Below are 15127 nucleotides of genomic sequence, written 5' to 3'. Positions count from 1 at the left end.
GTGTGTGTGTGTGTCTGTGTTTGACATTTTAGTTCTGAAGGAAGTTTTCATGGGGAGCTTCATTTATAGGGGTATACATTAAGTGAGGTAGTTGAGTAACCTCTAAATCCCAAACACTGGTGTGTAGCCCAGGAACAGTTGATACTACTTTTCCTAATCTGCTGCAAAGTGTAAAAACTAAGAATATAGTGAATTTTTCATGAAGCTGAATTTACTCAATTAGAAGAATTGTTATGTTTTTATTCTGAGATTATAGACCTCCTCTATTTTTGGTTTTAAAATGTTCTTTGTTTATTTGTCTTGTTCCTTTGGTGCTTTCAGTTTTATATCGCACGTATCAGTGAAATCATATGGTTCTCGACTTTTTCTGTCTGACTTATTTCACTTAGCATAATAATCTCAAGATCCATCCTATTGTCACCCCAAAAATTTAGTTAAAAATAAAAAGCAAAAAGAAAAATTTTGGTCAATTGGGGAAAAAAAGTTCTGTCTTTTATGAACTGCATGAATGGTACATAGTGTCTACTATTTTTTTCCCACGTCTTTTCCTGGCAAATGTAGAGTTTGGAAACCATAAATATATGTATGTAGGTAATTTTATTTATTTTTTTATGTTTATATATGTTTCAGGTGTACAACATTATCATTTGACATCTATATATACTACAAAGTGATCATCCCTAAAAGTCTAGTTACTATTCATCACCATACAATTGATCCCCTTCTAGCTTTTCATTCATCCCCCAAACCCCTCCCCCTCTGATAACCACTGATCCATTCTCTGTATCTATGAGTTTGTGTTTTTGTTTTGTTTGTTCACTTGTTTTTATTAACCTCTAAAGGTGTTCACAGCATCCCTGGATGAGAGTTGAGGACATGACTATGAATCTGTCAAATGTTCTAATGAGACAGTATAAATAAGTTAGAAAGGAGTAGGGGGAAGGCAGGCTAGAAAGGTAGATATTAATATTTGCAAAACCTTTTATAAAGAAATAAAGCTTCATTGGTGGAAACTGGGGATCAAAGTTGAGATTTATTGGGGAGAATCTTTATGAATTGAAATCATGCTGCATTACCCCCCCAAGCTCAGTTTGCTACCTTGTTTGCCATTGTGTATGAGCTATGCCCTGCCTAAACTTTTCAGCTGGCCTGAAATAAAGGTTTTGATGGTCTTCTGGAGAAGCAGGACAGATGCTGATAGAACTTGAGAGTCATTGTACAAAAAATTTGGAAACCTGTGCTCTGTTTCCAAAAGGGTTGGTGATAAGTCCAGGATCATTTTGCAGCTCAGCCAAACTGTCCTTAGAAATTGGTTTCTCTCTTCAGGTTGACTGCCTGGAAAGTCTTTTCAAGAATCTGCATAGAACAGAGGCAGTCAGAACTGTTATCAGTTAAAATTTCTCGATACCCACGTATAATTCCTAATTTTCCAGTGAATTTTGTAGGAACTCTAAAGAAATAGCAATGATGCCCCAGAAATGTATATCTGAATTGGAATGATAATTTTCTATAAAATAGTTTAATTATGCACATATAATTAGATCCTATTTGAAAGGCTTATTTTAAACTATGGTTGCATTTCAGTGGTTTTACTGTGAGTGCCAATGACCTCTTGGTGCGCAAAGGGTCTCTAGAATACCTAAAAGATTGGAATCACCTTTAAGGATTTGGGGGAACTTGGATGGGGAGAAATCACAAAGTGTAGGCAGAGCCTTTCTGAGGTTATGAAAGGGCTTCCCGGCAGCCAGAACCAGGGTCCAGTTCTGAAAAGGCAAGCAGGATAGTAAACGTGTGTCACCTCCTACCTTCACTTATGTCCAGTTCATACATTGCCATGATTCCAACCTCTCCTGTAGGTCAAAGTTGAGACAATGGTTTGAAAACAGAGGCCTCTAAATTACCTAACACTGTGGTAATACATGTATGGGCTATCTCAACAGGAAATTCTGGGTGTAGAGATAAGCAACCCTAAGGTATCCTCTTGGACAGGAACATTTCAAGGCCTGCTACAGGTTGAGTAGGTAGACACACAGCTTAATCTGACAAAGAGCAGGTGTTTTTTTCCTGTGGATCCATGGACTTTATGGGAAGCAGTGTAAACTTAAGATTGAGAGCATAGTTAGTAAAACCTACCTATTGTATGGACTTACTGTGTTGCCCTTGAGTTTCAATTTCCTCATCTGTAAAATAGGGAATATTGCCCACTCCTTAGGATTGTTGTGAAGGTTGAATGAGAAGATGTGTATAAAACCTGGGAACTCATATACACTCAATTAATAAGTAATAGGAGTATGGACACTGCCCCTTACCCCTGATACAAAAGTGAAGGTTGCTTTTTACAGGAAGAAAACCAGAGTGAACTGGCCTGCTAGAAAATATCAAGGATTGAACCATAATATTGGCATATGTACTGTCTTTTTCAAGCATCAAAGATGGACAATCTATAAGGTTTCTGGTGTTTTGTAGACATCTTTAGTCTTAGTACATCTAGTATAGTGGCAGTTATCTGGCATTGTTCCAACCGGTCCAATAATATAGTGACAATTGCTCAATACAGGGGCTCTGGGGCCTTGCTGGGTCCCAAAGTACCGTTTCAATAATCAGAAAAATCAGTCAGTCTAGTTTGGGTGCTTAAGGCACTTTCTTTTTTCATTCTTTGAAAATAGCAAACTCTCTTAACCAATCACACCCCATCCACAAGCATACTGCATATTCTGCTTACCTTGTTTAATGTGTAGCACAGTGCCTAGCACATTGTAAATACCCAATAAACAATTATAGTGATGATAACAATTGATGATACAGCATTGTAACTGTTTGCATGGCTGTTTCCAAACTAAACTATGAGGTCAAGGATTTTGTCTTACTCATTCCTTCAACCCCAACACCTGGCAGAGAGCCTGGCATCAGAGATTGAATGGATGGACATATGGATGACTGGACGGCAGCATAGAAATGGCACTTGCCTCCATTGTAACCCCCTGGCTCAGATGTGTACAGAGAATGGGGGATGATAATATTGCCAGGCAACTACTCTAGGTTGAATAAGTGCAACTTGCTAGGCAGTAGAAAGGCTTAAGACTACACTGAAACATTACATGGTTTTGACTCTGTGGAGCAAGCTAGCCCAAGTAAAACACAGCATTTGCAGTAAGCTGAAACCTTAGGAAGTGTATGAATCAGAAGAGGAAACACAAACAAACTCTTATGACAATTCCACCAATGGCCTTGCCAAGAGTCAAGAAAGCAGTAGGGAAAGAGTGCTAGAAGTGGTGTTAAAAGCTAAATAAAACAGGGTATTTATTGTGAAGAGGACTTTGGAGGAATATCTAGGCCTTTTCCACAACAGTTTGATAAAATGATTTCAAATCTCCTTCAGAAGTTTGAATTCCTAAGATAAATGGTAATACTAAGTACTTGTTAGCAGTACTCCTCAAGCCAGGTCAGGGGTCTGGAAAAGGGGAAGAATTTCTCTGGTGTTCTATTCCCAATGTGTTTTAAATTGTTGGACTTCTTTGAGTTTTTAGGTTCTACAATATTTGTTAGAGGCCCATAATTTCAAGTGGTTATGTTCTTGGTTGGCACTGGAAATTCACATCTATTTTGGTGCTTACTGGTTGAAAATAAACAAAAGAAATAATCAGTGTTATAGGAGCCTCTGAAATGTCATGTATAACTTGCCATCTAGCAAGTCCCGCTGGGCAGTGTAACCTGTGGAACTCTTGGCATATTGAACACAATGAAGAAAGTGAGTTTATCTAGTCTGGCTTTAGCCATATGTCATGAATACATTTGCTTTTAGATGAATTTCATAAAATATTAATGTAATCATACTAAACAGCGGAGTGGTGAGTACATCACTCAGGAGTTATATTTATCCTGTGTATTTGCTTTTTGTTTGTCTCTATTTATTAGTAGGCAGTACATGGAGACAGGCATTTCTTTCTCTGTCAAAGTGGCAGAACTTGTTTAATGAACTGATGTTTCTGTAATGTGTGGTACGGTAGAGTTGTGTGTGACACAGCTATATGAATAACAATGAGGAGGCAGGCAGAACAATAAAAGGAAGGCAAACATTTCAGTAGGAGGGAAAAAATAGATGGGACTGTTTAGTTGGCACACAATCTAATCTGATCTTTTCCTGCTAAAAATTAAGTTTATAAAATGGGTGAGATAATGTTAACAATTTTTCCAAACTCTTATAAAAAAGGAATGGAATTTTCCAAAGACATAAATGACATTCTTACTCACAGTGCTCTTATTCTACAGCAAAGGAACAGAATATCAGGGGCCTTAAGTTCTCCAAGATGGAAAGGAAGATCTGGACACCCCTCCCCCCCCGCAACTCCCCGCCATCCCCATCTGCTTAGAGACTGAAATGTAGAAGGCTATCACAAATGTTTGTGGAATGTTGGAATGAATGCCTGAGTAAGTGAATTTATTGGTGTGTGTATGCGTGTTTTGAATGCAAGGAAGGAGTTACCTATCAAGACTACCACCTATCATGCCACATATATTTTATCGGTTCTGTCCTTTCATCCTTTGAAATGAATATCATTATTTGCCCCCACTTTTACTAAAAAGGAAATGAGGCACACAGATATTAAGAAACCTTCCTCAAGGTCATATAACTAGTATGTGGAGAAGAGTAGGGATATGAGAGCCACAGGGAGGAAGGGAAGCAGTGTGTGTGTGTTCATGCACATGTGTACACATGCATGTTGAGTGTGATGACATGTAAGGGCTAAAAGTTAATTTGCTTTCAGAAAAATAAAACTTCTTGGAAGAATTTTTTTCCTCCAGAACACATCTAGGGTCTTGACACCTTAGCATGCTAGGCATGCGAGAGGATGGGGAATGCCCTAACTCTCTTGGGCTGGCTTGCAATGGGGGTGCCCATGTGCTACCTACCTGCCTATCTGCCCAGTCATAAGACTCCTTCATACTAGCCCTGTCGTACTCAAAGTTCTGCTTCTGTAGGAACCACAGATTATTCCAACTGTTTTGATCTATTTTCTTCAACAACATCTTAGAGAGCCACCCAGAGGATTCAGAGCCACCTCAAGGACATGCTTTCAGGCATTCAAACCTTGGGCCTATGTGGTGAGCAGAGTCAAGTTTTCAGGAGTAGGACCTGCTACTGCTACTGCAACTGCCCCTACATTATCAGGAGTCCTTATGTAATGCTTTGTTTTTTTGTAGTGCACTGTGCATTCTATAGCAGAGGGCAGGGGTGAGAGGTGGGGAAATAAAGAAGTAGAATGCACTCCCTTCTCTCAAAGGACTTGCATTTGGATAGCGAGACAAAAATATGTAAACAATGAAGTCAGTACCACATTTAGACCCAGGCAAGTGGGGCCCCTGCCCTGGTCCCGCACCTCAGGGGACCCCATGGTTTGGAAACCCTGTATCAGTACTTTCTAAGTCTTCCTCCAGCGTCTGAAACTGATCAGGTCTTGCCGTATCATCTAAGCAAGGAGCCCCAATCTCAAACTGAACCTATGTGGACATCAGTTCCCATTTCTCTCCTTTGGGGCACTCTCCAGTCCTCTAGCCCACATGTGGAATCAACTAGATGCCCCTCATGAAGCATCAGAACTCACACCTATGGAGTCTTCCCAGAGTTTTGGTTCCAGGAGAGTGTTCCAGGCAATTAAATCACTCCAGCTGCCTGGTTCAGTATTTCTTTCATGGTATCATGTGAGATTGTGCCACCAAAGTAGTGTCAATGCTGATTTGGAGTGAATCAAATTGTGAATATAGACAAGTCCCACAAAAAATATTTGTTTAGGGGCCCCCATACATCCTAGAAGTATCCCTGAATGAAGCAAAGGATGTAAAATAAAATTCAGTGGCAACAGGTGTAGAACAAATAGTTTTTAGACACAGAGTTAAGAATGAACCAGAATTATCTGGAAAGGGTTCTTCAAGGAGGGTGGGCCATAAGCCAGGCCTTGGAGCATGGGGAGAATTTGGGGAGGCTCAAATTATTCCACGCAGGAAGAACAACATGAACAAAGGCACAGAAAATAGTTATTTATTGAGCATTTTGTACTAGGCATTATGCTAAGCACATTACATTCATCATTTTGTTTATTCCTCACAGTTCCCTATAAGTTAGTTGGGATTAACCCTGTTTTGCAAATGAGGAAATGGAGGTTCAAAAGATTCATTCTGCTAAGCAAATGGTGGAACTGGGACCCAAGTCTGCCTTATCCCCAAAACTGTATGCTCTTAACAGTGCTACAGTACTGCAAAAAGCCAGGAAGTGTTACAAGGGACAACAGGAAACCTTGTCTGAATGGAGCATAGGGTGTGTGTTGGGAACTAGTGGAAGGCAAGATCAGTAGACAAGGCACAATCATATTATGAAAGGCTTTGGATATCAAAATGAAATGTAGAGACAAATAGGCACTGGTCAAACATAAACAAACAGCTCCATCCCAAAAGGACAATGTGAGAGTATAATACAATATTTAAGTTTTGGTAATACTAACACTGTGTTTTCTTAAATATTCTGCCTCTGTCTTAGAGAGACCTTTGGTGTAAAACTTATAAGGAAAAGTTCTGCCTCCACTTGACTTTGGCTGGTGTCATTTATGGTTCTCACTTTCCTCTCCTTTTTCAGACTTTGATCCTGCTCTTGGAATGATGACTGGAATTCCACCAATAACCCCGATGATGCCTGGCTTGGGAATAGTACCTCCTCCAATTCCACCAGACATGCCAGTAGTGAAAGAGATCATACACTGTAAAAGCTGCACGCTATTCCCACCAAATCCAAGTAATGTTCTGCTTTTTTTCACACAAGTCACAATGTTTTGGTATCTAGAAACACTCTCTTCTTTTTCAAAAGAATGCCCAAGGGCTTCCTAAATGTATTTTCAGAAACTTCACTTAGAAAACAGAAGACAGGAAATTTTTCTCTTCCTAGGTAAGGCTAAATTTTATGCACAGATCAGTAGATTTCTGTGTGCTAGTTGCAGTACAAATGTTAAAATGTATTTCTAATGCTCGCTGGTAAGGAATTCGAGTGTGTGAGTACAGAAGGAGACACCTGACACAAATTGCTCAACGCTGTCATTTGCAGCCTCTCCTTTTCATAACTGGCTTATATTCTGATGATGGCAGAAATAGTGTGGTCTGAGCCTGTGAGGTACATGAGAATATACATTTGGTGCTGAAAAATCCTCCACTGCTACCAGCTATTTACATATCACTCAAACTACTGCAATTTAACTGATGGGCTGCAGTAGACAGTGAGTTGAGGTTCAACTTACTGTGAGGACAAAGAAAAATATTGAGACTCAGTGAAATGGCTACTTGTAGCCATTCAGTCAGTGCAGTTCATGTGGAATTGGTCTAGGCATCTATCTTGTCAGTAATTAATAGTTTTCTCCTTAGACTCTTAAAAATATCTGCAAAGGAAAAAAAACAAAAAAAAATATCTGCAAAGATATGGTGACCATATTTCAGTTTAAATGTAGCAACAACAATATTTGACTCAAAACTTTTTTCCAGATCTATTTAGGATTTTATGTACTTTAAGTTATCAAAAGCTACTTATTCACATGATTCAAGCTTCACTAAAACTTTTCTTCAGTTCTAGTGTTGCTGGGTGGCTTATTTAAGAGAGCCACCACTATAGTGCTAAGAGATTAAAGTTCTTTGTTAAGGGATACACTCTGGGGTCCCGGCCATAGAGCAAATGAACTTCCCTTACACAATAAACATGAACCTTTGACATGTGACTTCAAACAACTATTTCATCTCCTGCCTTACATAGGAATCAGTTAATCGTAGAATCAGGCCCTGGGAGGGACCCAGATTCAATTTAGTGTGGTCTGCTTATAACCGAGAGGATTTTAGAATCAGTCCGGGTTGGTTGGACAAATCATCTTGGCCCCTTTTACTAGTAAAAAATGTTCTTAATACCTTCTTCGAGTCTTTGAACTTGGTTATCAGCAGGGTACTTCCTTCCAGACCAATAAGAAATTTAGGAGGTCAGCATCTCAGAGGGCTGAATTGGGAGAAGAGATAGCATGTCACAGGAGAATTAAGGAATGGAGAATAAGATGTCCCTAGTAGACCTTACCTGCCAGCCCAAGTGGCCAGTCCTAGATTTGTGTTTAGTGCCTAGGTGAATGACTGGCACTGTTATACCTTTGTCTCTTACTCATAGTTGCCACTGTCCTACAAATGGGCAATGGACTTTTTTTTCCCCTTCCTTCTAGTGCATTGCTTTTGGAATAGAGAAAGCTGTGTATCCCTAATACTATATATATATTTTTTCACTTCAAAAGCCATGAATTTAGGCATTGTCAGTATTTAAACCTCCTGCTTAAGTAAAGGTAGAATCCTGCTGGTTTAATCATTCATTTATCACATAATCAGCCTGCGCTAGGCTTTCATAGTCTCAATCAAGTCAAACCTAACAGGATGGCTCATATCCTGTAATATCTAGGTTGGGTCCAAGGGATGACTTTACAGGATACTCAGTTCCTGAATTTCAAAAGAATAGTACAGATACCTTGTATATAACACATAGACCTGATTGTTGAGCAGTCTTTAAATGAATGCAGAAATATGTGGCTTAAAGAGCCTCTAAATTGGGCTGGCTGAGTGGAGTGCTGATTAAGAGTTGACTTGGGAGCGTGAGCTCTGAGCAGCAGGGCCCCGGTTCAGATCCCACATGAGGGCCAGTGATGCTGCGCCCTCTACAGCTAATATTGTGAACAACAGGTCGACCTGGAGCCAGGCTGCTGTGAGTCACCAGAGATAGCGTAGGCTGCAACCCCTGCTGCAGTGGGCTGCCGTTAGCTACCATGAGTGGTGGGCAGCCAGTGTGAGCGGCCGGCAGCCAGCATGAGCTGCCATGAGCTGCAGTGAGTGGCCGTTCAAGGGCAGGCGACCGATCTGCCTTAGCTGGGAAGAGCGCAATGATCACAATACCAACTTAGGCCAGTGAAGCGACGTCCTCCACAACTAGACTGAAGGACAAAAGGACAGCAACTTGTCGGTTCCCCTTCCCCTTCCCCAATTCCCCAATGCTGTTCCCCTCCCCCAATTCCCCAATAAAATCTTTAAAAACAAAAAGGCTCTAAATTTTGATAGTCTCTACTAAAAGAAACAGACATCTCTCAAATACATTTATCTTTCCCCACCTACAGTCATGCCTTCTCAGTTCTAAGTTGGATGAGCCACATGGCTCAATCCTTTAGTTCTTCAACTTTGTGTTAAGAATGCTGGCAGGACAACCAGTGCCAATAAAGTGGTGGCTTCTGGGAAGGAACCTAGCTTTACAAATGAATTCAAAAAAATAACACTCCTGACACAGCTTAAATTGGTGTTCTATTTCCTTTTTAGAACTTGAATTTTTGAAAGGGGGCTCAGTTTAATTGAATGGGGAAAATACAAGTGCTGAAGTCTCCCTTAGTTCTCTGCTGAGAGCATAGCAAAAGCGCCATTTTTCTAAACAGCCCCAAGACTTTGTGGAGGTGAAGTGGGAAGAGCAGGTGAGACAGGAAAAGCAGGGATTCGGTATGACTGAATGCCTTATCTTTTCTAGAGCTCACCAACCCTGTCTGATAAGGCCTCTATTATAAACGCTAGTACTTATTCCTATCTCTTGTTTATTCTCTTGCACTCGTGGCCTCTCGGCAATAAGGTCGTCTGGTTTAGGAAATCTCAGTCTCTTTATATACCCATCAAATCTGCATCTGTCTTGTTGCTTCATTAGAAAGTATTTTGAGCATCAATTGTTTCCCCTGTCTCTCACCTGACACTTCATCCAGGTGCTCGTCACATGTACAGAACCCTAAAACTCCTGGGGCTGCCATTGCCCACAAATTCAGAGTCCAACTCCTGACTTGAAAAGCCTTTCACTGGTCTACTTCAAGTGACTGTTTTTGATCCATCATTTCTACTTGGCACTTGCCCACCCTTTAGTCAAGTTCAACTGCTTCCTCATATCACACTCCTCTCCAGGCCAACTTCAAGTCTACCCTTTTCCCGGAACACTTCCATGTGGAAAGTATTGAAATTAAAGCAGTAGTTAATCATTCATCACTGTAATGCATTTCCATTTAAGTACTGGGTGCTAAATCCAGTGGATACTTTTTAGTCCATAAATTGCTTTATCTGTCTGCTATATTTAGTACTATAGACCCCGTCATTCTTCTTGAAACAGCTAAATCCAGTGGATATTTTTTAGTCCGTAAATTACTTTATCTGTCTGCTATATTTAGTACTATAGATCCCTTCATTCTTCTTGAAACATTAGATCATTTGAATGTATAAGAATGAATGAGACTGCCAGACAGATTATATAGAATCAAGAAGGGAAGACAACCAAGCAGAGTACCCTGAGGAATCCCAACACTTCAAAATTTTCAAGAGCAAAAGTAGCTTGCATTCATGTACACCCCATAGCAGCAAATCCTCAAAAGACTTAATCTTTACTAGCAGTTTCCAGTTGTTCTCTCATAAATCTTCTTCATTTATGCTTTCGTCCCACCCCTCTATCAAAACATCCCTTGTTTAAGAACATTAGTGACCTTACAATACTACTAAATCCAGTGGCCAGTTCTCAGTTCTCTTTCTAATAGACGTAATAGCCATATATGATAGAGTTGATTACTCCTTACTCATCGATATCCTTTCTTCAGTTGGCCTCCAAGACACCACACTATTGGTTTTTCTCCCACCACACTGGTTGGTCCTTCTTCTCAGTCTCCTTTGCTGATAATCTTCTGGTCTCCCTGACTTCTTATCATTGGAGATCCCCATGGCTCAGCTCCTGGACCTGTTCTCTATCTATACTCATACCTTTGATGATCTCATCCAATCACATGGCTGCAAAACTATCTATATGCCAATAATACCCTAAGTTATATTTTTAGCTCAGACCTTGTCTCTGAACCCCAAACTTATACCCAACTGCCTATCCGATATCGCCACTTAGATGTCAAGTAGACACTTCAAATGTAATATGTTCAAAACAATACTAATCTTTGCCCCCAATACTTCTTCACTAGTATCTTTCCCTATCTCAGATAGTGGAAGCTGCATCCTTTCGGTTGCTCAGATCAAAACTTAACAATCATCCCTACCTACTTCCTTTCCCTCACATATTATATTTAATCTATTAGAAAACTGTCAGGTCTACTTTAAAATATATATCTAGAATCGAACTACTCTCATGATAACTACTGCTATGACCCAGTTTATATTCATAATTATACATTTTTTTGAACTATTGTAATAGCCTTCTAAATGGTCTTCCTCTTTCACACTTGCCCTTACATGCTATTCTCAAGAAAGCAGGCAGAGTGGTCCTTTTTAAAACCTAAGTCAGATCATGTCCCTTCTTGTCTCAAAACCTTTTAATGGCTCCCTACTTTACTCACAATAATGGCCAAAGTCCATTTAATTCTTTAGAAGGCCCCTTATGATCTTCCCTCCCTCTCCACATTGTCTCTTTGACTTTATCTCCTGCTGCTCTCCTCCGCATCAATCACAGTTCCCGTTACACTGACCTCCATGCTATTCCATGAACGTACCAGGCAATCTTCCATCATAGGGCCTTTGCAGTGGCTCTTCCCTCTACCGGGAATATTCTTCCCCTAAATATCTGCATGGCTAACTCGCTCACCTCCTTCAAGTATTTGCTCAAATGTCTCTTCCTCAGTGACCCTGACAACCTATTTAAAAGTGCAGCTCACTCTGTCACACTCCCAATCCTACTTACTCTCTCTAATTTTTATATAACACTTATTATCGTTTAACAAAATATGTAATTTGTAGAATGTAAACCCTACAAAGGCAGGGATTTTTGGGTGTGGGGATTTTTTCCACTGATATATCCCAAACACTAAGAAAAGTGTCTGACATATAGTAGGTATTCAATAAATATTTCTAGAGTGATAGAGGGATGGGTGGGTGGATGGATGGATGGATGGATGGATGGATGGATGGATAGGTCAGAGGTCTAGAAAGCAAACCAAGAGAGCATGGGGTAATTAACGCACATGCTGACATGTCTCTCTTCTGAGTTTCAGACACATATAGCCAACTGACCATTAGACTTTTCTAGGTGAATATACATCAAACGTGCAAAAAAAACAGTGTTTATTATAGTGGATAAACTACCAGATTAAAGTCAAGAGAACTGTGTTCTACACCCAACTCTTGTCACCAGCTACCTGTGGGATCTTGGGCTAATCACATAACCTCCCTGGGTCTCAGTTTCCTTGTCTGTAAAGTAAAGATATTAGGTTAGATTAGTCTAGACACCTCCAAGGTTTCATCAGATCTAAAAATATGATTAAAAATGTGGCTACCACAATAATTATTCACCTAGGTGAAAGCCCCTTAAAATGTGTTAGGTAAAACAAAGGAAAATTGGTAGGTGGCACGTAGAGCTTTGTACCTTCTGTGGTGCAAACACTGTGGTATAATGGTTAAGTGCTCGAGCCCTGAATTGACACAGGCCTGCTTTCATATCCCAGATATCCACCACTAAATAGCCATGAGATATTGGGTACATAACTTAACCTCTCTGATCTAGAGTAGACAAAATCAGTTCTGGTCTAAAAATTCAATGGATCAAACTAGACTGGAGCTGACTGTGCTCCAGTCTCCTAAAGATAAATAGTGAGTATCCCATTGTCCTAGAAGCAATATCCTCTTATTCCCAGGAGTCATAGACATGGCAAAAGAAAGCTTTCTGGGACACAGTTACTTTTTCACAGAGTGGCTGTCAGATTTACCACATTCCCAACTAGCAGTTCTCAGTTGGTGGTATAAGAAGAGGGCAGTACCATCACAATTCCATTGACTCTATTCTCTATGCTGTACTCTGTACTCCACATCCCGTGACACTATATATATATATATATATATAATTGACATTCAATATTATTCAGCTTCAGGTGTATAGTGCAGTGATCAGGCATCTAGACAGTCCATGAAGTGGTCTCCCTAATAAGACAAGTGCCCATCTGACACCCTACAAAATCTTTACAACATTATTGATTATATTCCCCAAACTGTCTTTCATATCCCTGTGGCAATATTCTGGCTACTAATTTGTACTTTCTAATCCCTTTACCTACTCCCCCTCCCATCTAGTAACCATCAGTTTTTCCTCTATATCTATGAGACTATTTCTGTTTAGTTTGCTCATTTATTCTCTTCTTTAGATTCCATGTATAAGTGAGATCATATGGTATTTGTGTCTTTCTCCATTTGACTTATTTTACTTAGCATAGTATTCTCTGGGTCCATCACTTACCATATCACTGCAAATGGTAAGATTTCATTCTTCTTTATGGCTGAGTAATACTCCATTGTATGAATGTACCACAGTTTCTTAATCCACTCATCTACTGATGGGCATTCCGGTTGTTTCCTTATCTTGGCTATTGCGAATAGCACTGCAATAAACATTGAATGCCAGATATAATTTATATATATATATATATATATATATATATGTATGTATATGTATGTATGTCACAGGATGTGGAGTGCAGCATAGGGAATAGAGTCAATGGAATTGTAACGGCTATATATGACGTCAGAGGGGTAGTGGATTGAGGGAGGGGGTTATCACTTTATGAGGAGTCTAAATGTCTAACTGTGACATTGTTTTGAACACCTGAAACTCGTTAAAAAAAAGTCTGCAGCAGATGGGATGAGAAACTGAAAAAAAAAAAAAAAGAAGAGGGTAGTATCAGCTCTCCAGAGAACTCATTTTTGCCAAGATTTTTCACTCTGGCTGATAGACCTTGTGTATGAAAAGGTTGCATTTTGAGTCTACTATGAAATAACAGTACACATGGAATAAATGGAGGGATATCATCTTCTCTCTGTGTCTGGGCACATAGGGAAGCACCCAGGAGCCAGGGAAGAGCTTTTTTTTTTCCATTTTACCATCTCAAAACAGGCTAACCTCATTTGTTTTGGTCCCTAGGGCTGGGTTCTCTAAAGAAAATTTGAGAAAGTGGCTAAATTGAGAATAAAGATTTGCCAGCCTTCTGATTATTTCCAATCAATTGGGATTACATTAAAATATATCTGACCCCTGCTAATTGTCTAGGTGGCCTTCAATCTTGGACTGTCTAATAAAATCAACTCAAAGACTTTGCAGTATATGAATTCTGACAAACCAGATGAGTTATCTGTATGCTCCTTTGAAAAGCAAGATGCAAGTGGTTTATAGGTCCTCTGTGCTGCTCCCTTCCTCACTTCTCAAAGATCAGCAGTGACTCTGATCTTAATGATTATTACCCCAACACAGCTCCCCAGAGTGGGTACTTAGTTGTAATTAGAATTAATACAAGCTCCTCCTTTTCCATTACCAGAGATTAGAGTTTTTTATACTCCTACTTATCTTGAATCTTTTTACATGGACGTTTTCTTCTCCACCCAGAATGGTGATTAGGATGTTATAAGAGCTTGGCACATTACCTGATTAATAGGTACACTTTGAATTTGCTCTCCTATGGAGTTATCATTGCTGTGCTCAGATCACTGTATTTCAGTGGGATTAGAAAATCAGGCCCAAACATCAAAGTGCTTTGAGCTCTTAATTAAAGAACAAATACTATCCATTAAGGAAGATAGTACAGCCCATTGCCTTGCTTGTTGACATACACCTAAATCTCAGAAAATGCTGTCAAAGAGGCTTTCTGCATTTACCCAAGGAAAATAAATAAATCCTCAGCATTCTTGACACTACTCTTAGTGGCTTTCCTATTCCTTTACTTAGCAAACAGTCACCACAGAATAATCACAATATCTAAACAGAGTGATGACTTGATCACATAGTTTTTAAATTCCACAAATGTAGTCAAGGGAAAGAGTCTTTGTGTGTTCAGTGTTACATAACTGCAGCAGTAAACAGACAGTCCTTAGAGTTTCTCAGTAGACCTAAAGGTAGACCTAACTAAGCCAACTCAAATAATATAAAAAAGGTGATTATTTGCTTCACAGAAACATTCTTTACCTTCAAATTCCTTTAAACAGTAAATTTTGGAAGGATCCTGCAACAGGAGTTTATTCTAAAGTCTTTGATTTGAGGGCCGGCCGAGTGGCGAGTTGGTTAAGAGCTGGCTTGGGATGC

At 39.7% G+C, this 15127-nt stretch overlaps 1 protein-coding gene across 4 annotated transcripts in view; it reads left to right on the top strand.

Annotated features, from left to right (window-relative positions):
- ENOX2 (ecto-NOX disulfide-thiol exchanger 2) overlaps window positions 1–15127 on the top strand; it is a 329605-nt gene that overhangs the window by 230055 nt on the left and 84423 nt on the right. For all 4 annotated transcript variants that reach the window (XM_019653896.1, XM_019653900.1, XM_019653899.1 and 1 more), the window contains one exon: window positions 6629–6784. In XM_019653896.1, the coding sequence (XP_019509441.1) occupies window positions 6629–6784 (156 nt within the window). The remainder of the gene's footprint in view (window positions 1–6628; window positions 6785–15127) is intronic.

This window comes from Hipposideros armiger, unplaced genomic scaffold, assembly GCF_001890085.2.
Source record: "Hipposideros armiger isolate ML-2016 unplaced genomic scaffold, ASM189008v1 scaffold_210, whole genome shotgun sequence".
Lineage (NCBI taxonomy): Eukaryota > Metazoa > Chordata > Mammalia > Chiroptera > Hipposideridae > Hipposideros > Hipposideros armiger.
This window is presented reverse-complemented; position numbering and strand designations above follow the sequence as displayed.